The sequence below is a fragment of the Somniosus microcephalus genome, unplaced genomic scaffold, assembly GCF_052327205.1.
Source record: "Somniosus microcephalus isolate GS21.2 unplaced genomic scaffold, FLI_Smic_1.0 unresolved_chr4, whole genome shotgun sequence".
NCBI classification, from domain to species: domain Eukaryota; kingdom Metazoa; phylum Chordata; class Chondrichthyes; order Squaliformes; family Somniosidae; genus Somniosus; species Somniosus microcephalus.
The window spans coordinates 50763422-50787438 of NW_028225182.1; the positions used below are offsets into that span (position 1 = coordinate 50763422).

General features: G+C 49.7%; 2 protein-coding genes across 2 annotated transcripts in view; one reads left to right on the plus strand and one right to left on the minus strand.

Annotated features, from left to right (window-relative positions):
• LOC147091074 (uncharacterized) overlaps positions 1–24017 on the minus strand; it is a 163675-nt gene that overhangs the window by 109641 nt on the left and 30017 nt on the right. The gene's annotated exons all lie outside the window — the stretch shown is intronic.
• Positions 2253–19094, plus strand: LOC147091075 (monocarboxylate transporter 13-like). The gene is made up of 5 exons (XM_085977158.1): positions 2253–2457; positions 4062–4205; positions 6927–7715; positions 17348–17605; positions 19003–19094. Exons 1-5 carry the CDS (start codon positions 2253–2255, stop codon positions 19092–19094), a joined length of 1488 nt encoding a protein of 495 aa, XP_085833284.1.

Sequence of the window (24017 nt, forward strand, 5' to 3'; positions counted from 1 at the left end):
GGGCTTCAATGGGAGAGTTGGGGTACAGGAGCGATGGGCTTCAATGGGAGAGTTAGGGTACAGGAGCAATGGGCTTCAATGGGCGAGTTAGGGTACAGGAGCGATGTGCTTCAATGGGAGAGTTAGGGTACAGGAGCAATGGGCTTCAATGGGAGAGTTAGGGTACAGGAGCGATGGCCTTCAATGGGAGAGTTAGGATACAGGAGCGATGGGCTTCAATGGGCGAGTTAGGGTGCAGGAGCGATGTGCTTCAATGGGAGAGTTCGGGTACAGGAGCGATGGGCTTCAATGGGAGAGTTAGGGTACAGGAATGATGGGCTTCAATGGGAGAGTTAGGGTACAGGAGCGATGAGCTTCAATGGGAGAGTTGGGGTACAGGAGCGATAGGCTTCAATGGGAGAGTTAGGGTGCAGGAGCAATGGCCTTCAATGGGAGAGTTGGGGTACAGGAGCGATGGCCTTCAATGGGAGAGTTAGGGTACAGGAGCGATGGGCCTCAATGGGAGAGTTAGGGTACAGGTGCGATGGGCTTCAATGGGCGAGTTAGGGTACAGGAGCGATGGGCTTCAATGGGAGAGTTAGGGTACAGGAGCGATGGGCTTCAATGGGCGAGTTAGGGTACAGGAGCGATGGGCTTCAATGGGAGAGTTAGGGTACAGGAGCGATGGGCCTCAATGGGCGAGTTAGGGTACAGGAGCGATGGGCTTCAATGGGAGAGTTAGGGTACAGGAGCGATGGGCTTCAATGGGAGAGTTAGGGTACAGGAGCGATGGGCCTCAATGGGAGAGTTGGTGTACAGGAGCGATGGGCTTCAATGGGAGAGTTAGGGTACAGGAGCGATGGGCTTCAATGGGAGAGTTAGGGTACAGGAGCGATGGGCCTCAATGGGAGAGTTAGGGTACAGGAGCGATGGTCTTCAATGGGAGGGTTAGGGTACAGGAGCGATGGGCCTCAATGGGAGGGTTAGGGTACAGGAGCGATGGGCTTCAATGGACATTTCTTGTCTTTGACTTTTCTCACATCCTTATCCTAAAATTGAGTAGAATCCTATATCTTGAAACCAACTGAATCTGAAAAGAATCAATTTCTACCACAATATGTGTGTATCTGATCTCAACTGGGTTGGTGACCAAGGGGATATGTGGAGATTCGGTGTTTACCAACAGAGGCTAAGCAAAAATCCGGCCATTCATATCGTAAAGGCAAGACCTTTAAACAGTTGCCCTGTTAATGAAATGGTGAATGCCATTAGAGAGCTATGACAAAAGAAAGGTGGGAAGAACCTCAGGAGTTAGTCGTGTCAGCCGTGACTCAGTTGGTAGTACTCTCGCCACTGAGTCAAAAGGTTATTGGTTCAAATCCCAATCCAGAGACTTGAGTACAAACACCCAGGCTGACACTCCTGTGCAATACTGAGGGAACGCTGTACTATCGGAGGGGCAGTACTGAGGGAGCGCCGCACTGTCGGAGGGGCAGTACTGAGGGAGCGCCGCACTGTCGGAGGGGCAGTACTGAGGGAGCACCGCACTGTCGGAGGGGCAGTACTGAGGGAGCGCAGCACTGTCGGAGGGGCAGTACTGAGGGAGTGCCGCACTGTCGGAGGGGCAGTACTGAGGGAGCGCTGCACTGTTGGAGGGGCAGTACTGAGGGAGCGCTGCACTGCCAGAGGGTCAGTACTGAGAGAGCGCTGCACTGTCGGAGGGGCAGTACTGAGGGAGCACCGCACTGTCGGAGGGACAGTACTGAGGGAGTGCTGCACTGTCAGAGGGGCAGTAGTGAGAGCGCTGCACTATCGGAGGGGCAGTACTGAGGGAGCGATGCTCTGTCGGACTGGCAGTACTGAGGGAGTGCTGCACTCTCGGAGGGGCAGTACTGAGGCAGTGCTGCACTGTCGGAGGTGCCGCCTTTCGGATGAGACGCTAAACCGATGCTAAAGATCCCATGGCCACTATTTTGAAAAAGAGCGGGGGAGTGTCCCCGGTGTCCTGGGCCAATATTTATCCCTCAATCATCATCACTGAAGCTGATTATCCGGTCATTACCTCTTTGCTGTTTGTGGGAGCTTGCTGTGCGCAAATTGCCTGCTGCGCGCAAATTGCCTGCTGCATGTCCTACGTTACAACTTCAAAAGCACTTCATTGGCTATAAAGCATTTTGGGACGCCCTGAGGCTGTGAAAGTCTTTCTTTCTTTATTGTCCATGTCAACTCTTTCACCTTCTCATTGCCTGACACAGGTCTCGCACCAGCCCAGAATGGCCCAGCCTGTCAACAGCGAGCCGCCAGATGGGGGCTGGGGCTGGATGGTCGTTCTGGCAGGATTCCTGAAAAATTGTTTGGTCTTTGGAATTATACGTTCTTTCGGAGTTTTTTTCATCCAGTTCATTCACTACTACGAGGAGTCGTCCAACCGTATTTCCTGGATCACTTCAATCTCGGTGGCCACACAAGAGTTTGCAAGTAAGGGTTTCTTTGTCCCTTTCCTTCTAGACCTTTAGTTTGAAGCTAGCCTCTGCCCCAACAAATCTTTGATTGTGGAGCTCGCTTTGGTTCACTGAGAAACTGCACTGTGGGGTGTGGCACTGAGGTACACAGGAAGGTCCCAGATTTAAACCCTGGTTTTCGCTGAGTTGCCTGATCTCAGACCGGGCAACGGTGAGAACATTACAATTGGCCTCAATCAGTACCCCTGGAACAGGGAGGAGGGGAGAACCATCCAGGGCTCCTGGACTTGATTGCTGTCCTATGGTTCCTGTCAAAAAGTCAATATTGAAGGAGGACACAGTTGTGTTAAGCGTCGATGTCCTCCAATACTGACCAGCCTTCCAATAGTCACTACCTAGAAGGACTACTAGGGAACCTGGATCCGTCACCCAAAAAGTCACCACCTTCAGGACACATGGGGTGAAAATTGAGGGTGGGGGAGGATTATATTTTACTGATGTCAAATTTCAAAAATCCGGAATTGCCATCTTCAATTTTCTCAACCAAGACCAACATCTTCATAAGTTCCATAAGCTACAACAGGTCATGAGTTCCTTGACTACAACAGGCCAGGGTCTATGAATATGTGACAGTTCAGAATCTATGGATGTGTGACAGATCAGAATGCGTGTCAGCTGTGGGTCAGTGGCCTCTGAGTCAGATGGCTGTGGGTTCAAATCCCACTCCAGAGACTTGAGCACAAAAATCTAGGGTCTAGTGCAGTCCTGAAGGAGTAAAACTCAATAATGCTGAACTCAAAAACCCCTCCCTGAATGGAGGTAAGTTTTAAGGAGCATCTTGAGGGAGGTTTAGGGAGGGAATTCCAGAGCTTAGGGCCCAGGCAGCTGAAGGCACGGCCGCCAATGGTGGAGTGATGGAAATTGGAGATGCTCAAGAGGCTGGAATTGGAGGAGTGCAGAGATCTTGATGGGTTGTAAGGCTGTGGTAGGGCAAATCCAGTGCTGCCCAGGTTGGAATCGGCTAACTCAGAATCAACTGGGGATTGAATCAAGGACAATAAAAACTTACAGTTATAAAGAGCCTTTGATTAAGAAAAAAAGACCTAAGGTGCTTCAAAGAGATATGACCAGTAATCAATGGACACCAAACAAAGGAGGAGATATCAGGAGGGGTGGGCAAAAGCTTGGTCACAGAGATGGGTTCTAAGGAAGATTTTAAAGTCTCAGAGCGCAGTGGAGAATCGCAGGGAGGAAATTCCAGAGCGTGAGACGTAGGCATCTGAAGGCATGGGCACTAATGGTGGGGTGAAGAATGGGGTTGCATAAAAGGCCAGACTCAGAGGAATGGAAAGTTTGAAGGAGGGGTGTCGAGCTGGATGATGTTCGATAGGGAGGACTGAAGGATTTAGACACCAGGATGAGAATTTGACATTGGAGTCAATATAGGTCAGCGAGGAAAGGACTTGGTGCAGCATGGGATACGGGCAGTAGAGTTTTGGGCGAGCTGCAGTTTGCAGAGGGTTGGGAATGGGAGGTCGGCCACATCTTTTCCCTCTGTGGTGCTTTAACCCACTGAGCCATTGAGAACCTCACTGACCAGGTTTTGTTTTGCATTTATAGGTCCAATTGGGAGTGTATTTGGGAAGCACTATGGAGCCCGCCCGGTGGTGATGGTCGGTGGGGTTTTAGCCTCTCTGGGGATGCTCACAGCCTCGTTCGGACAGAGTCTTCTGCACATGTACCTCTCCATCGGACTCCTGACAGGTCAGTGCAATGGGCTAAAAATTGAGCAGCGCCCCAACTTCGCTGGGGCGCTAAAAGTAGCACCCCGGAAAAATTAGCGTCCCCACGCCAGAAATTGAGTGGTTGGGCCCCAAAAGGGAAGCGGGGCGCAACTGGAAGCGCCCCGCATCCCTCTTGGGGCGCTGTGAGTCAATATTGCGGCGTTATGTGCCACAGCACCACACGCTGCAGCACGTCGCGCCGTGGTATTGCAGGCCTTCCTCCCCTTCTTAAAGGGGAGGGGCCTTGTGCAGTGCGTCCTGGGGCCCAGCTGGGCCCCCGGGGATCGGGAGTGCCGGCAAAAGAGCCCGGCACTTCTCTTTAGTGCCGGGCTCTTGGAGCGCAGCCAGAACTTCGCGCGGGGGGTGGGGGGGCGTTTCAGGAGGTCCGGGACGGGAGCGCAGGCAGATGCTGGCAGGCGGCCAGCAACAAAAATGGCCGCCCCGCACCTCGCCTTTAAATTGCGCCTCCCCGGCTTCAGGTACGCCCCCCCTGACGCCGTCGGACATAGCATCCGCCGGTAAGTCAGGGGGCGCTCCCGAAGATTGCGGCCGGGGCGTGAGCGGGGTGCTGCGGCACCACTAACCTCCAGCTGAATTTTGCGGGAGGCGTGGGCAGTGCCGCGCCCGGGCATTAGTTGCTTTGCGTTCCGTTAGCACCTTCTTAAGGCGCTAACGGGAGGCGCAACCAACTGAATTTTTCCCCCAATGAGTTTAATATAAGATATAAAAACAGAGAATGCTGGAAATACTCAGTGGGTCAGGCAGCATCTGTAGTGAGAGAGACAGAGTTAACGTTTCAGGTCGATGACCTTTCAAACTCAACATTGAGTTCAACAATTTCAGATCATAACCTCTGGCCCCCATTTTTTCGGACAGCGGGTACTGATTCTGCTATTCCCATTTACATAAAAACATAGAAGATAGGAGCAGGAGTAGGCCATTCGGCCCTTCGAACCTGCTCCGCCATTCAATGAGATCATGGCTGATCATCCAAATTCAGTACCCTGTCCCTGCCTTCTCCCCATATCCCTTGATCCCTTTAGCCTTAAGAAATATATCCAACTCCTTCTTGAATATATTTAATGAATTGGCCTCAACTGCCTTCTGTGGTAGAGAATTCCACAGGTTCACCACTCTCTGGGTGAAGAAATTCCTCCTCATTTCAGTCCTAAATGGCTTACCCCTTATCCTTAGACTTTGACCCCTGGTTCTGGACTCCCCGGCCATCAGAAACATCCTTCCTGCATCTAGTCTGTCCAGACCTGACAGACTTTTATAGGTTCCGATGAGATCCCCTCTCAATCTTCTAAACTCCAGTGAGTAAAAGCCCAATCGGCACAATCTCTCCTCATACGTCATTCCTGCCATCCCAGGTATCAGCCTGGTGAATCTTCGCTGCACTCCCTCCATGGCAAGAACATCCTTCCTCAGATAAGGCGACCAAAACTGCAGACAATACTCAAGGTGTGGTCTCACCAAGGCCTTCTACAACTGCAGCAAAACATCCTTGCTCCTGTACTCGAATCCTCATCTATGAAGGCCAACATACCATTTGCCTTCTTAACCGCCTGCTGCACCTGCATGCTTACCTTCAGCGACTGGTGCACAAGGACACCCAGGTCTCATTGCACTTCCCCTTTTCCCAATCTATTGCTGTTCAGATAATAATCTGCCTTCCTGTTTTTGCCACCAAAGTGGATAACCTCGCATTTATCCACATTATACTGCATCTGCCATGCATCTGCTCAATCGCCCAACCTGTCCAAATCATACTGGAGTTTCTCTGCAACCTCCTCACAGCACACAGCACAGCTTTGTGTTGTCTGCAAACTTGGAGATGTTACATCTAGTTCCCTCGTCTAGATCATTAATATATATTGTGAATAACTGGGGTCCTAGCACCGATCCCTGCGGTACCCCACTAGTCACTGCCTTCCACTCAGAAAAAGACCCGTTTATTCCAACTCTTTGCTTCCTGTCTGCCAACCAGTTTTCTATCCAAGTCAGTACCTTACCCCCAATCCCATGTGCTTTAACTTTGCACGCTAGTCTCTTATGTGGGACCTTATCCAAAGGCGACATGAGGAAAAACTTTTTTACGCAACGAGTGGTTAGGATCTGGAATGCACTTCCTGAGAGGGTGGTGGAGGCAGATTCAATCGTGGCTTTCAAAAGGGAATTGGTACCTGAAGGAAAGAAATTTGCAGGGTTACGAGAAAAGGGCGGGGGAGTGGGACGAGCTGAAGTGCTCTTGCAGAGAGCCGGCACAGGCTGGATGAACTGAATGGCCTCCTTCTGTGCTGTAACCATCTCAATCTGCTCTGCTCGAAGGAGAACAACCCCAGCTTCTCTAGTGTATCCAGGTAACTGAAGTCCCTCATCCCTGGAATCATTCTTGTAAATCTTTTCTGCACCCTCTCTAAGGCCTTCACCTCCTTCCTAAAGCGCGGTGCCCAGAATTGGGCACAATACTCCAGTTGAGGCCGAACCAGTGTTTTATACAGGTTCATCATAACTTCCTTACCGGAGACCCCGTTCCCTCAGAGCAGAACATGAACTGCACTGAGGAGACTCATTTAGGAACTGGAATGCGTTGTCGGCTGGCGTGGTGGGTGCCGACACTTTGCATCACCTTCAAAAGGAAACTGGACCGGTTCTAATGGAGAAGATGGCCTTCACTGTTCCTTGTTTTACTTTCCAGGTTTTGGTTGGGCTTTGGTCTTCGCCCCCACCATGGCCATGATCGCCAGGTACTTCAAGAGACGCAGAGCCCTGGCCACTGGTTTGGCGTTTACCGGAGTGGGGGTGGCGTCATTCTTCTTCTCTCCGCTGTTTCAGCTCCTGATCGATGAGTATGGTTGGCGTGGGGCCCTCCAGATCCTGTCCGCAATGATGTTGAACCTCTGTGTCTGTGCGGCCCTGCTCAGACCTATCACGTTCCGAGAGGACCTTCTTGTTGCTTCAAGCGGACATCCCGATGATGGAAAGAAAGGCGCTGAGTGTTGGGGCAAAGTGACCTCTGCCTTTGATTTGACCCTTTTCCTGCACCGTGGCTTTATGGTGTACACTTTCGCAGCGACTCTGATGACCACAGGCTACTTTGTCCCCTACGTCCACCTGGTGGCTCATGGAAAGAACCTTGGATTGAGCGATTATGAGGCTGCCTTCCTGCTGTCTGTCACCGCCATCTCTGACACTGTCGCTCGGCTGTTTTCTGGCTGGCTGGCTGATCTCAAGCTGATCCGGACAATCCACATGTTATTCCTCTGGAGCGTTCTCACCGGACTCAGCCTTCTCCTCATTCCTGTGGGGCAGACGTACCCCAGTCTAATAGGGCTCGGTCTCTTTTACGGCTTCTGTGCTGGAGGCCTTGCCCCGCTCTTCTTCTCCACTCTCCCAGATATCGTAGGAATTGGCCGGATTTTCAGTGCAACCGGGCTCTTTCTGATGCTAATGAGTATTGGCGGACTACTTGGGCCTCCCCTATCAGGTAATGTAGGCTAACATCTATTGGATTTGATATGATTGCAGTAGGTAAAGTACTGAAGAGGTGGAGAGGAACAATGTGGCAAATTGTGGCAATTGGTGATGGTAGAGTTGTATCTTAGTTCATGTACGGGGTACGGTAGCATAATGGTTATGTTACTGGACTAGTAATCGAGAGGCCTGGACTAATGATCTGGACTTCAAATCCCACCACAGCAGCTGGGAAATTTAAATACAGTTAATTAAATCTGGAATAAAAAGCTAGTATCAGTAATGGCGACCATGAAACTGCTGGATTGTTGGAAAAACCCATCTGGTTCACTGATGTCCTTTAGGGAAGGAAATCTGCCGTCCTTACCTGCTTTGGCCTATATGTGACTCCAGACACACAGCAATATGGTCAACTCTTAACTGTGCTATGCAAGCCACTTAGTTGTCAAGGAGGCGGCTCATCAGCACCTTCTCAAAGGCAAGTAGGGATGGCCAATAAATGCTGGCCTTGCCAGCGACGCCCACATCCCGTGAATGAATTCAAAAACCAATGTTGACACAATTGTACCACAGCTAGAGCCAGCACCTTCAGGAGACAGGGGAATTGAGAGCAGAAAAATCAGAGTCAAGCCTAAAATGCGAAACAACGCTGAGGGGCCATTGTAACCCTACTCGCTGAGCAGGCACCTGACAGGTGGGCAGTTAAAATCGCCCTGGCTCGACACTGTCAAAAAGCCGACATGATCGCAACATCTGCAATTTTAACCTGCTCTCCTGAACAGGCAGCAAGGACACACGCCCGGAGCCAACAGGGTCCTTCTTACATTTGATGTAGTGTATATGGACTTTAGCTAAGGCTTTTGATAAGGTTCCACATGGCAGACTGGTCACGAAGTTAAAAGCCCATGGGATCCAGGGCAAAGTGTCAAGTTGGATTCAAAACTGGCTCGGAGACAGGAAGCAGAGGGTAATGGTTGATGGGTGTTTTTGTGACTGGAAGGCTGTTTCCAGTGGGGTTCCACAGGGTTCAGGACTAGGTCCCTTGCTTTTTGTGGTATATACAGTATCAATGATCTTGACTTGAATATAGGGGGTATGATTAAGAAGTTTGCAGATGATACTAAAATCGGCTGTGTGGTTGATACTGAAGAAGGAAGCTGTAGACTGCAGGAAGATATCAATAAATTGGTCAGGTGGGCAGAACAGTGACAAATGGAATTCAATCCAGAGAAGTGTGAGGTAATGCATTTGGGGAGGGCTAACAAGAAAAGGGAATACACATTAAATGGTAGGACACTGAGTAGTGTAGAGGAACAAAGAGACCTTGGAGTGCATGTCCACAGATCCCTGAAGGTAGCAGGCCAGGTAGAAAAGGTGGTTAAAAAGGCAACTGTATAAAACACTAGTTAGGCCTCAGCTAGAGTACTGCGTGCAGTTCTGGTCACCACGTTACAGGAAAGATGTGATTGCACTAGAGAGGGTACAGAGGAGATTTACAAGGGTGTTGCCGGGAGTAGAGAATCTTAGCTATGAGGAAAGATTGGATAGGCCGGGTCTCTTTTCCTTGAAACAGAGGAGGCTGAGGGGAGACCTTATTGAGGTGTATAAAATTATGAGGGGCATAGATAAAGTGGATAGGAAGGACCTATTTCCCTTAGCAGAGGGGTCAAAAACCAGGGGGCACAGATTTAAAATAATTGGGGGAAGGTTTAGAGGGGATTTGAGGGGAAATTCCTTCACCCAGCGGGTTGTGGGGGTCTGGAACTCACTGCCTGAAAGGGTGGTAGAGGCAGGAACCCTAACCACATTTAAAAAGTACTTGGATGTGCACTTGGGATGCTCTAACCTGCAGGGCTACGGACCAAGAGCTGGGAAGTGGGATGAGGCTGGATAGCTCCTTGTTGGCCGGCACGGACATGATGGGCCGAAATGGCCTCCTTCCGTACTGTAACTTTCTATGATTCTATTGGCATGTTGCGGCCCAATGACATCATTGAGACCCGACTCTAATTTGAACGCAGACCGGAGCGGGGAATCCACCTGGAGTTAAAATTGGGGTCAGTCAATGAGTTTCTGAAAAGCAGATCCCATCTAATGAATGAACTGGAATTTCTGAATACTAAACAGATATTCTCTGCCCTTTCATGTAATATTTTAGTAAGAGGCTGGTTGCTGAATCTTCAAGTGCAGAGAGAATAGCGAGCAGTAAATGGAGGGGATTTGGCTCAATGACAGCACGGTGGCATAGTGGTTAGCACTGTTGCCTCACAGCGCCAGGGACCCGGGTTCGAATCCGGCCTCGGGTGACTGTCTGTGTGGAGTTTGCACATTCTCCCCGTGTTTGCGTGGGTTTCCTCCGGGTGCTCCGGTTTCCTCCCACAGTCCAAAGATGTGCGGGTTAGGATGATTGGCTATGATAAATTGACCCTTAGTGTTAGGGGGATTAAATACGTGGGGTTACGGGGATAGGGTGGGATATGTGTTGGTGTAGGGGTTACGGGGATCGGGTGGGATATGTGTCGGTGCAGGCTCGATGGGCCGATATGGCCTCTATCTGCACTGTGGGGTTTCTGTGATTTCTGTGATTAACAGAGTACACATCTAAATTACACAGCAATCAGTTGTGCTTATAGAGTCATAGAGTTATACAGCACGGATAGAGGCCCTTCGGCCCATCGTGTCCATGCCGGCCATCAAGCCCTGTCTAATCTAATCCCATATTCCAGCATTTGGTCCGTAGCCTTGTATGTTATGGCATTTCAAGTGCTCATCCAAATGCTTCTTAAATGTTGTGAGGGTTCTTGCCTCCACAACCCTTTCAGGCAGTGAGTTCCAGACTCCAACCACCCTCTGGGTGAAAAAGTTCTTTCTCAAATCCCCTCTAAACCTCCCGCCCTTTACCTTGAATCTATGCCCCCTAGTTATTGACCCTTCTACTAAGGGAAAAAGCTCCTCAGTATCCATCCTATCTATGCCCCTCATAATTTTGTACACCTCAATCATGTCCCCCCTCAGCCTCCTCTGCTCCAAAGAAAACAAACCCAATCTGCCCAGTCTTTCTTCATAGCTGAAGCGCTCCAGCCCTGGTAACATCCTGGTGAATCTCCTCTGCACCCTCTCCAAATCGATCACATCCTTCCTGTAGTGTGGCGACCAGAACTGCACACAGTATTCCAGCTGTGGCCTAACCAGTGTTTTATACAGCTCCATCATAACCTCCTTGCTCTTATATTCTATGCCTCGGCTAATGAAGGCAAGTATCCCATATGCCTTTTTTACCACCTTATCCACCTGTTCCGCCGCCTTCAGGGATTGTGTACTTGCACACCCAGATCCCTCTGCCCCTCCGTCTTGCCTAGGGTCTTACCATTCATTGTGTATTCCCTTGCCTTGTTAGTTCCCCCAAAGTGCATCACCTCGCACTTTTCCGGGTTAAATTCCATTTGCCACTGTTCCGCCCATCTGACCAACCCATCTATATCGTCCTGCAGACTGAGGCTACCCTCCTCGCTATTTACCACCCTACCAATTTTTGTATCATCCACGAACTTACTGATCATACCTTTTACATTCATATCCAAGTGCTCTGCTATTACATCTTTTATAATAGACTCTAGCATTTTCCCCACTACCGATGTCAGTCTTACCGGTCTATAATTCCCCGCTTTTTCTCTACCACCTTTTTTGAATAGTGGGGTAACATTACCTATCCTCCAATCCATGGGTACCGTTCCAGAGTCTATCGAGTCCTTGATACCCTTACCTTACAAAAATGTATCCATCTCCGTCTTAAAAGCTCCAAATGTCTCAGCATCCACAACCTTGAAGAAGTTCTGCTATAAATGATCTCCAGGGTCTCAGCAGCTGGTGCAGAATACTGAAAAATGTATCTAACCCATGCTGTACCTGCCCTGGGAGTGTTTGATGGGACAGTGTAGAGGGAGCTTTACTCTGTATCTAACCCGTGCTGTACCTGCCCTGGGAGTGTTTGATGGGACAGTGTAGAGGGAGCTTTACTCTGTATCTAACCCGTGCTGTACCTGCCCTGGGAGTGTTTGATGGGACAGTGTAGAGGGAGCCTTACTCTGTATCTAATCCGTGCTGTACCTGCCCTGGGAGTGTTGATGGGGACAGTGTAGAGGGAGCTTTACTCTGTATCTAACCCGTGCTGTACCAACCCTGGGAGTGTTTGATGGGACAGTGTAGAGGGAGCTTTACTCTGTATCTAACCCGTGCTGTACCTGCCCTGGGAGTGTTGATGGGGACAGTGTAGAGGGAGCTTTACTCTGTATCTAACCTGTGCTGTACCTGCCCTGGGAGTGTTTGATGCGACAGTGTAGAGGGAGCTTTACTCTGTATCTAACCCGTGCTGTACCTGCCCTGGGAGTGTTTGATGGGACAGTGTAGAGGGAGCTTTACTCTGTATCTAACCCGTGCTGTACCTGCCCTGGGAGTGTTTGATGGGGACAGTGCAGAGGGAGCTTTACTCTGTATCTAACCCGTGCTGTACCTGCCCTGGGAGTGTTTGATGGGACAGTGTAGAGGGAGCTTTACTCTGTATCTAACCCCGTGCTGTACCTGCCCTGGGAGTGTTTGATGGGACAGTGTAAAGGGAGCTTTACTCTGTATCTAACCCGTGCTGTACACGCCCTGGCAGTGTTTGATGGGACAGTGTAGAGGGAGCTTTACTCTGTATCTAACCCGTGCTGTACCTGCCCTGGGAGTGTTTGATGGGACAGTGTAGAGGGAGATTTACTCTGTATCTAACCCGTGCTGTACCTGCCCTGGGAGTGTTTGATGGGACAGTGTAGAGGGAGCTTTACTCTGTATCTAACCCGTGCTGTATCTGCCCTGGGAGTGTTTGATGGGACAGTGTAGAGGGAGCTTTACTCTGTATCTAACCCGTGCTGTACTTGCCCTGGGAGTGTTTGATGGGACAGTGTAGAGGGAGCTTTACTCTGTATCTAACCCGTGCTGTATCTGCCCTGGGAGTGTTTAATGGGACAGTGTAGAGGGAGCTTTACTCTGTATCTAACCCCTGCTGTACCTGCCCTGGGAGTGTTTGATGGGACAGTGTAGAGGGAGCTTTACTCTGTATCTAACCCGTGCTGTACCTGCCCTGGGAGTGTTTGATGGGGACAGTGCAGAGGGAGCTTTACTCTGTATCTAACCCGTGCTGTACCTGCCCTGGGAGTGTTTGATGGGACAGTGTAGAGGGAGCTTTACTCTGTATCTAACCCCGTGCTGTACCTGCCCTGGGAGTGTTTGATGGGACAGTGTAAAGGGAGCTTTACTCTGTATCTAACCCGTGCTGTACACGCCCTGGCAGTGTTTGATGGGACAGTGTAGAGGGAGCTTTACTCTGTATCTAACCCATGCTGTACCTGCCCTGGGAGTGTTTGATGGGACAGTGTAGAGGGAGATTTACTCTGTATCTAACCCGTGCTGTACCTGCCCTGGGAGTGTTTGATGGGACAGTGTAGAGGGAGCTTTACTCTGTATAACCCGTGCTGTATCTGCCCTGGGAGTGTTTGATGGGACAGTGTAGAGGGAGCTTTACTCTGTATCTAACCCGTGCTGTACCTGCCCTGGGAGTGTTTGATGGGACAGTGTAGAGGGAGCTTTACTCTGTATCTAACCCGTGCTGTATCTGCCCTGGGAGTGTTTAATGGGACAGTGTAGAGGGAGCTTTACTCTGTATCTAACCCGTGCTGTACCTGCCCTGGGAGTGTTTGATGGGACAGTGTAGAGGGAGCTTTACTCTGTATCTAACCCGTGCTGTACCTGCCCTGGGAGTGTTTAATGGGACAGTGTAGAGGGAGCTTTACTCTGTATCTAACCCGTGCTGTACCTGCCCTGGGAGTGTTTGATGGGACAGTGTAGAGGGAGCTTTACTCTGTATCTAACCCCGTGCTGTACCTGCCCTGGGAGTGTTTGATGGGACAGTGTAAAGGGAGCTTTACTCTGTATCTAACCCGTGCTGTACACGCCCTGGCAGTGTTTGATGGGACAGTGTAGAGGGAGCTTTACTCTGTATCTAACCCATGCTGTACCTGCCCTGGGAGTGTTTGATGGGACAGTGTAGAGGGAGATTTACTCTGTATCTAACCCGTGCTGTACCTGCCCTGGGAGTGTTTGATGGGACAGTGTAGAGGGAGCTTTACTCTGTATGTAACCCGTGTTGTATCTGCCCTGGGAGTGTTTGATGGGACAGTGTAGAGGGAGCTTTACTCTGTATCTAACCCGTGCTGTACCTGCCCTGGGAGTGTTTGATGGGACAGTGTAGAGGGAGCTTTACTCTGTATCTAACCCGTGCTGTATCTGCCCTGGGAGTGTTTAATGGGACAGTGTAGAGGGAGCTTTACTCTGTATCTAACCCGTGCTGTACCTGCCCTGGGAGTGTTTGATGGGACAGTGTAGAGGGAGCTTTACTCTGTATCTAACCCGTGCTGTACCTGCCCTGGGAGTGTTTAATGGGACAGTGTAGAGGGAGCTTTACTCTGTATCTAACCCGTGCTGTACCTGCCCTGGGAGTGTTTGATGGGACAGTGCAGAGGGAGCTTTACTCTGTATCTAACCCGTGCTGTACCTGCCCTCGGAGTGTTTGATGGGACAGTGTAGAGGGAGCTTTACTCTGTATCTAACCCGTGCTGTACCTGCCCTGGGAGTGTTTGATGGGACAGTGTAGAGGGAGCTTTACTCTGTATCTAACCCATGCTGTACCTGCCCTGGGAGAATAGAACTTGGGAAGATAAAATGGACAATAATATTGGCAAACAATGGCGTAGAACAGCAATGGGAAACATTTAAAACGATTTTCAACAGAATCCAGGAAAAATATATTCCGCTAAAAAACAAGAACAAGCTAAACACTAATGAGACACCATGGATGAATAAAGCCATGAGGGAAAAATTGAGGGTAAGGAAAGATGCATACAGTATGTACATGGACAGCAGGGGAGAGCATGATAAGGGAGAATACGAAAAGATTATGAGAAAAGTCAAAAAAAAATTAGGAAGGCAAAGAGGAACAATGAAATTAAATTATCAAGGAATATAAAACAAAATAATAAAATATTTTACAGGCACATAAATAAAAAAGGAAGGTCAGGATGGACAGGATAATACCACAGGCAGAAATATTAAATAATTACTTTGCTTCAGTATTTACCAGGGAGATGGAACAGGTAAACATGATATTGGATGATGAGATTAGTAATGAAATAACTGCATCTAAAATTTAAAAAGGGGATGTATTAAATAAACTAATCAAACTCAAAGAGGAAAAAACCCTAGGTCAGACGGATTACATCCGCGCATTTTAAAAGAATCTAAGGAAGAGACAGCAGAGGCTTTACTACACAAATTTAATAATTCGTTAGAAAAAGGTGTTATGCCAGAGGACTGCTGGATAGCTAATGTAATACCGATATTTAAGAAGGTAGATAGAACATGTCCAGGGAACTATAGACCAGTCAGCTTAACATCAGCAGTAGGAAAAATAATGGGATCCCTACTGAAGGAGAAAATAGAGGAACATCTAGAAACCAAAAATATAATGAATAGTCAGCATGGATTTCAAAAGGGAAAGTCTTGCTTGACCAACCTCACTGAATTTTTTGAAGAGGTAACAGAGAGAGTTGACAAGGATAATGTAGTAGATGTAATTTATCTAGATTTTCAAAAGGCCTTCGATAAGGTACCCCATAATAGACTAATGAAAAAGGTCAAAGAATGCAAAGTCAGGGGACAAGTAGCAGAATGGCTAGCTGGCTGGCTTCAGGACAGAAAGCAGAGAGTGGGAGTAAAGGGTAGCTATTCACAGTGGCAGAAGGTGGGTAGTGATGTTCCACAAGGATCAGTGCTGGGACCACTGCTGTTCACAATTTACATTAACGATTTAGACTTTGGAATTAAAAACACAATTTTAAATTTGCGGATGACACCAAATTGGGTTGGATAGTTCATACTGAGGAGGACTGCAACAAATTACAGGAGACATTAATAAACTTGCAGAATGGGCATATAATTAGCAAATGAAGTTCAACACTGATAAATGTGAGGTATTACGTTTTGGTAGGAAGAAGAGGGAGGTCACTTATCACTTGGAGGGTGCGAGTCTGGGTGGGGTAGAGGAACAAAGGGATCTCGGAGTACAAATACACAAATCACTAAAAGTAGCGACACAGGTTAACAAGGCCGTAAAAAGCAAATCAAGCACTAGGGTTTATTTCTAGAGGGATAGAATTGAAAAGTAGGGAAGTTATGCTAAACCTGTATCGAGCCTTGGTTAGACCACACTTGGAGTACTGCGCACAGTTCTGGTCGCCATATTATAGAAAGGATATAGAAGCACTGGAGAGGGTGCAGAGAAGATTTACAAGGATGATACCAGAAATGCGAGGTTATAACTATCAGGAAAGGATGAACAGGCTGGGTCTCTTTTCTCTTGAAAAAAGGCTGAGGGGTGACCTAATAGAGGTCTTTAAAATTATGAAAGGTTTTGATAGAGTGGATACAGAGAGAATGTTTCCACTTGTGGGGAAGAGCATAACTAGAGGCCATCAATATAAGATCGTCACCAAGAAATCAAATAGGGAATTCAGGAGAAACTTCTTTACCCAGAGAGTGGTGAGAATGTGGAACTCGCTACCACAGGGAGTGGTTGAAGCGAATAGTATCGATGCATTTAAGGGGAGGCTAGACAAGCATATGAGGGAGAAGGGAATAGAGGGTTACGCTGATAGATTTAGATGAGGAAAGATGGGAGGAGGCTTGAGTGGAGCATAAATGCCGGCATGGACTGGTTGGGCCGAATGACCTGTTTCTGTGCCGTATATCCTGTGTAATGTTTGCTGGGGCAGTGTAGAGGGAGCTTTGCTCTGTGTCTAACCCGTGCTGTACCTGCCCTAGGAGTGCATGTTACCTCTAGACTTGGCTATTCTAAAGCACTCCTGGCCAGCCACCCACGTTCTATCCTCCGTAAACTTGAGGTCATCCAAAACTTTGCTGCCCGTATCCTAACTCACCCGTTCACCCATCATCCCTGTACTCAGTGACCCTACATTGGCTCCCGGTCCAGCAACACCTCAATTTTAAAATTCTCATCCTTCTTTTCAAATCCCTCCACGTCCTCGCCCCTCCCTATCTCTGTAATCTTCTCCAGCCCTACGACCCTCCAAGATCTCTGCGCTCCTCTAATTCTGGGCTCTTGTGCATGCCTGGATTTTAATCGCGCCACCATTGGCGGCCGTGCCTTCAGCTGCCTGGGCCCCGAGCTCTGGAATTCCCTCCCTAAACCTCTCCGCCTCCCTCTCCTCCTTTAAGACGCTCCTTAAAACTTACCTCTTTGACCAAGCTTTTGGTCACCTGTCCTAATAACTCCTTATGTAGCTCGGCGGCAAATATCGTTTGATAATCGTTCCTTTGAAGTGTGTTGAGATGTTTCACTACATTAAAGGTACTGCATAAATGCAAGTTGTTGTTGATGGTGTTGTTATCTGGTGCGGACACGGAGTGCCTGAAATAGAACGTGTTCACTCCCAGGATTGCATCCCTCAGTCTTCTGATAATATTTACTACAACAGAGCTCCGGGAGTGAAATAAATATTGAAGAAAGTGACTGTTGCATCTCTCCCCACTCAGGGTTTCTGGAGGACCGGACGGGAAGTTACACCACCTCCTTTATGACCGCGGGCGGCTTCATCCTGGCGGGATCTCTCGTCCTCCTCTGCCTTCCGGGTTTTTTCGTCTGCTCGACGACCCTTTCTGAGCAGCAGACTGGCTATCCTGCTGACGGAAACGGAATGGATGGCGAGCAGCCTGCTCCAGAGAAGGAAGGGCTTATGTCCGGTAAACAGGCAGGGAAGGAGCTGAGCCGCGGCCCGCAGGAACGCTTGGATAGTAACTGTTAGGCACAGCCGGCCTCCCCGGAGACAGCACTGAGCGTGTTGCCGTGGCGCAGTGCGTAGATTCCCTCAACGCCGTATGCCTCGGAATGGGAGGCTACAGGCTCCAGCCTGTGACCCCTGCACCCGTTCTTGGAATCATAGAATGACACCGCCATTCGGCCCATCGTGCCTGTTCCAGCTCTTTGAAAGAGCTAACCAGTTAGTCCCACCCCCCCGTGCTCTTTCCCCAGAGCCCTGCAAATTTTTACCTTCAAGTATTTATCCAATTCCCTTTTGAAAGTTGACATTGAATCTGCTTCCACCGCCCTTTCAGACAGCGCATTCCAGATCACAACAACTCATTGCGTATCTCTCCCAGTCCCCTGGATCTACATTCTCACAATCTGACAACATCCTAATATCACCTTCAAGTCACATTTCCTCGTTAAATTTTACTGGAAGTTTTAGCAGTTCATTCTGATTAATTAATCACACTGCTGCCATTCAACTCTCTCTTCTCGCGCTCCTTCTCCGCCCTCCCTCTCGTTTTCCTCTTTCCTCGCGCTCCTCTCTCTAGCTCTCCGCACTGTCTCCACTCTCTTTCTCAGTGATCCTTTCCCGAGCCGATTAAATCCTAACATCCTGCGCCTGCATTCTGTTCACCAGCCGCATGTTCAAACCACAACAGACAGAGGACCTGATAGCGATAAACACACTCCGTGAGAGTACAATAAAACTCTCACAAGCTGACAACATCCTAACATCACCTTCAGGTCACAATACAGACCTCACAATACCTTAAATTTCTACCCCTCCCCTTTCTCTCTCACTGATCTGTGGGAAGTCCAGCGAGAACAAACAACCACTGGAACTGCGCATGCGCAACTGCTTTATGTCGTGTCCTAAGCTAAATACTTTTTTGAACACCTTCCGCTGTTCGTCTGTAGTTTTACCCGTTAGCAGTTTTAACCAGTTTGCTGTTGTCAGTCCCGTTAAAGTTAGCCTTGCCAAAATCTAGAATCTTAGTAACTGTGTTGCGTTTCTCCTCTTCAAAGCTAACATTGAATTCGATCATACTATGATCACCGTTCCCGCTGAGCTGCGCGGCCGCAGTCTGGAGGCCCCGCGCAGGCCGCTCACTGGCTTTCAAAGGAAGAAACAGCGCAGGCGCGAAAATTTGAATGGGCCGCGCAGACAATTAACGGGACCGCGCACCCAAAAAAAAGTTAAAGGGAACATTGATTATGATCACTGTTAGATAAATGTTCCCTTCATGTTGGATTATGAACTAAATCTAGCCTGAGGCAGCAGTCAATTGATGGGGTTCTGAGGATGAACATGCCCTGCCCTTTTAAACAATTCCCCCTCCTGATTGCCGTCTTATCCTTAATCCCCCTGCCCTCCCCTCAGTTTCCTCTCCGCCGCTCCTGAAGGCACCAGCTCACGCCAAGGCGCCGTACGCGAGGGCTGCCAGTCCAAGTGGTCATTCACCATGTGTCTAGACAACATGCTGACGGGCTTTTCAACCAAGGAGGCCTCTCATCTGTGCCTGATCCTGTCCTCACCAGGCGAACCTGAATTCCCAACTTACATAAGGGTCGGGCACAGCAATCCGAGCTGTTCAGCGCTCCTACCCTCGTCTTGGTTCTTATATTTTTCCATCTTTCCTTCCCTGCCCTGATCCCTCCATTTGCACCGTAGAAATCTGGATGAAACAGATCGACACAAAGGACTTCTGTTCAATTTAACAGACGTTTATTTTTAATTTATCCTGCATTGCTCTAAGTTGTGTTTTTTTTTATTTGTTCCTGGGATGTGGGCATCACTGGCAAGGTCCAGCATTTATTGCCCATCCCTAATCGCCCTCGAGAAGGTGGTGGTGAGCCGCCTTCTTGAACCGCTGCGGTCCGTGTGGTGAAGGTGCTCCCACAGTGCTGTTAGGGAGGGCGTTCCAGGATTTTGACCCAGCAACGATGAAGGAACGGACGATATATTTCCAAGTCAGGATGGTGTGTGACTTGGAGGTGGTGGTGTTCCCATGCGCCTGCTGCCCTTGTCCTTCTAGGTGGAAGAGGTCGTGGGTTTGGGAGGTGCTGTTGAAGAAGCCTTGGCGAGTTGCTGCAGTGCAGTGCAGATTTAAGTGTCAGCCTTGGCTCACCTGCTGGCACGATCACCTCTTGAGTCAGAGGTTGTCCCACTCCAGAGACCTGAGCACATAATCCAGGCTGACACTCCCAGTGCAGTACTGAGGGAGCGCCCCACTGTCGGAGGTGCCGTCTTTCGGATCAGGCGTTAAACCGAGGCCCCATCTGCCCTCTCAGGTGGGCGTAAAGGATCCTACGGCCACTATTCCAAGAGCAGGGAAGTTCTCCTGATGTGCTGCCCAACATTTATCCCTCAACCAACATCTCTTTAAAAAAAACAGATTATCTGGTCATTATCTCATTGCTGTTCGTGGGAACTTGCTGTGCGCAAATTGGCTGGCGCGTTTCCTACATTACAACAGTGACTACGCTTCAAAAGTACTTCATTGGATGTGTAGCGCTTTGGGACATCCAAGAGGCTGTGAAAGGTGCTAAATAAAGGCAAGTTTCTCTTAAGTTACTCTGCCATGTTAGGTTACCATTTTCCCTCCGTAACTGCACTTTAAAGCAATTCATTTGGGACATTTCCTCATTCACTGCTTGTGAAGTGCTTTGGGACATTTCCTCAGAGATATTTTACAGCCCTTTAAACGCAGACCTTTCTACCTTTTTACCTGTACATCTCTTGTGCCGTTGCTCAGATATTTATTTTTGAAAATCTGGAGCTGAGTGCCCTTGAGCAGCCTATTCCTATTAGTCCCCTCACCAGGTTTGCTTCTAATAGTACCAGGCTTCTCTGGCACCAGGCTCTTCCCAGAGCCTACTCCAGTATTAATTTTATGTTAAAGTATCTCTGGCCTCAGTCACAGGCTCTTCCTTCTTGTTCTGCTTCAGTATCTGGCCCAACTCCTGCGGCAATGGAAGGGCACCTCATTTCTGTTTGGGTTGCCTCCCAGCCATCTCCATTGGTTGGACCCCTGTGAGATCTGCTACCTCACCGGTCAACCGACCTGTCGATGGAACACATCGGACCGGTCAGAAAGCCCAGGTCTTGGGCTGTGCAGCTGCTAACATCTCCCACCTCATTGGTCCACCTTGTTTCATTGCCAATGTTGTTGATCAATCGGAAATGGCACGACACTTGGAGAGACAGCAAGAACACCAGTTCCAAACTTTTAAAGATATGGACAGATGTACAGATAGATAGATACCCTTGGTTACAGTAGTACAGTACAGTGATTATGTTACTGGACTAACAATCCAGAGGTTGAGAGTTCACAATGCCACCATAGCAAATGCGCTCTCCGGACATAACCCACATTTGTACTGCGTCCATTGTCATGGTACTCTCCTGAAATCTCGTGATTGTACAACTGCTGAATTGAATGTTCCATTTGAACCTTATTAAATCTATTTACTGCCGATCTCTTCTCTCTGTTCCATTCTTTTCCATCTGAAACTTGTTACACAGCTGTCCAAGTTGTTCTCCCCTGGCTGGAGAGTCTAGAACTAGGGGTCACAGTCTCAGGATCAGGGGTCGGCCATTGAAGACTGAGATGAGGAGGAATTTCTTCACTCAGAGGGTGGTGAAGTTTTGGAATTCTCTTCCCCAAAGGGCCGTGGATGCTGAGTTGTTGAGTATATTCAAGGCTGAGATAGATAGATTTTTGGACTCTAGGGGAATCGAGGGATATGGGGGTCGGACGGAAAAGTGGAGTTGAGGTCGAAGATCAGCCATGATATTATTGAATGGCGGAGCAGGCTCGAAACCTCCTCCCACTCCATTTCTTATGCTCTTAAGTCATTGCAGTTGCACATTTTGCTTGCTCAGTTTTTAAAACAGGAGCGCACACTAAGTGTTAATTAGCAGGGAGCCTCCCTCGCGAGCACAAGGCGGAGAGTCTGTGCTAGTGCCGTAGCCCTGACCCACCCTCAGCTCACACTGATAGATGCTCGCTGCTGGAAGCACATCATAACTATAGCTGTGTGCTATACGATTCAGGATTGGGAAGGTGGGGCAGAGGGTGCTGGTTGCTGAACAGGGTGCCTTGTCTGGGAAATGTACTCCATCAGCATGCAACATCAAGATCCAACACCTCATCACTGACCCAACAGCGGAGGTCCCTGGCTTCGACCTCCCTCGAAGACAGTGGACAGCGCTAAAACCGAGACCTGACCACAAAAATCTAGGCTGATACTTCTAAGTACCGAGGGAGTGCTACACTGTCAGAGTTGCCGTCTTTTGGATGTGACGTTAAGCCGAGACCCCGTCTGCCCTCTCAGGAGGGCGTAAAAGATCCCACGACCACTATTCAAAGAGCAGGGATCTGGTCATTGGCACATTGCTGTTTGTGGGAGCTTTCTGTGTGAAAATTGGCTGTCGCGTTTCCTACATTACAACAGTGACTACACTTCAAAAAGTACTTTATTGGCTGCAAAGCGCTTTGCGGTAGTGAAAGGAGCTATACAAATACAAGTTCTTTCTTTTCTTAACCCCACTTAATGAAATCCAGACAGCTTAGGCACAGGTTAGCAGGGTCAAAGTGCAGAGAGCCCCCCAAGTGTGCGCAGAGTTTCTACTGGAGCTTAGCCAACTAATACCAGCAGACTCCCAACACGTAGCACTAGGAAGCTTCCCACTGCTTGACCAGCCAGGAGCACCCAACCCACTGGCGAACAGCATTTTCTGGAACCTAGTGCAAAGAATCCCAGCCCCCGGTGAGTAGTCTACAACAACAACATGTATTTATACAGCGCCTTTAACGTAGACAAACGTCCCAAGACGCTCCATGGGAGAGTTATCAAACAAAATTTGACACCGAGCCACATAAGGAGATATTAGGACAGGTGACCAAAAGCTCGGTCAAAGAGGTAGGTTTTAAGGAGTGTCTTAAAAGGAGAGTGAGAGAGTGGTTTAGAGAGGAAATTCCAGAGCTCGGGGCCCAAGCAGCTGAAGGCACGGCCACCAATGGTGGGGAATGCTTAAAGAGCTGGAGGAACGCAGAGATCTCAAAGGGTCATAGGGCTGGAGGAGGTTACAGAGATAGGGAGCGGTGAGACCATAGAGGGATTTGAACATGAACATGAGAATGTTAAAATGGAGGTGTTAGGGGACCAGAAGCCAATAGAGGTCAGCAAGCACAGGGGGTGATGGGTGAACGGGACTGGGTGTGAGTTAGGACACGGGGCAGTGAGCACAGGGGGTGATGGGTGAACGGGACTGGGTGTGAGTTAGGACACGGGGCAGTGAGCACGAGGGTGATGGGTGAACGGGACTGGGTGTGAGTTAGGACACGGGGCAGTGAACACAGGGGGTGATGGGTGAACTGGACTGGGTGCGAGTTAGGACACGGGGCAGTGAGCACAGGGGGTGATGGGTGAACGGGACTCGGTGTGAGTTAGGACACGGGGCAGTGAGCACAGGGGGTGATGGGTGAACGGGACTCGGTGTGAGTTAGGACACGGGGCAGTGAGCACAGGGGGTGATGGGTGAACGGGACTGGGTGCGAGTTAGGACACGGGGCAGTGAGCACAGGGGGTGATGGGTGAACGGGACTGGGTGTGAGTTAGGACACGGGGCAGTGAGCACAGGGGGTGATGGGTGAACGGGACTGGGTGTGAGTTAGGACATGGGGCAGTGAGCACAGGGGGTGATGGGTGAACGGGACTCGGTGCGAGTTAGGACACGGGGCAGTGAGCACAGGGGGTGATGGGTGAACGGGACTGGGTGTGAGTTGGGACACGGGGCAGTGAGCACAGGGGGTGATGGGTGAACGGGACTGGGTGTGAGTTAGGACACGGGGCAGTGAGCACAGGGGGTGATGGGTGAACGGGACTGGGTGTGAGTTAGGACACGGGGCAGTGAGCACAGGGGGTGATGGGTGAACGGGACTGGGTGTGAGTTAGGACACGGGGCAGTGAGCACGGGGTGATGGGTGAACGGGACTGGGTGTGAGTTAGGACAGGGGGCAGTGAGCACAGGGGGTGATGGGTGAACGGGACTGGGTGTGAGTTAGGACACGGGGCAATGAGCACAGGGGGTGATGGGTGAACGGGACTGGGTGTGAGTTAGGACACGGGGCAGTGAGCACAGGGGGTGATGGGTGAACGGGACTCGGTGCGAGTTAGGGCACGGGGCAGTGAGCACAGGGGGTGATGGGTGAACGGGACTGGGTGTGAGTTAGGACACGGGGCAGTGAGCACAGGGGGTGATGGGTGAACGGGACTCGGTGCGAGTTAGGACACGGGGCAGTGAGCACAGGGGGTGATGGGTGAACGGGACTGGGTGTGAGTTAGGAAACGGGGCAGTGAGCACAGGGGGTGATGGGTGAACGGGACTCG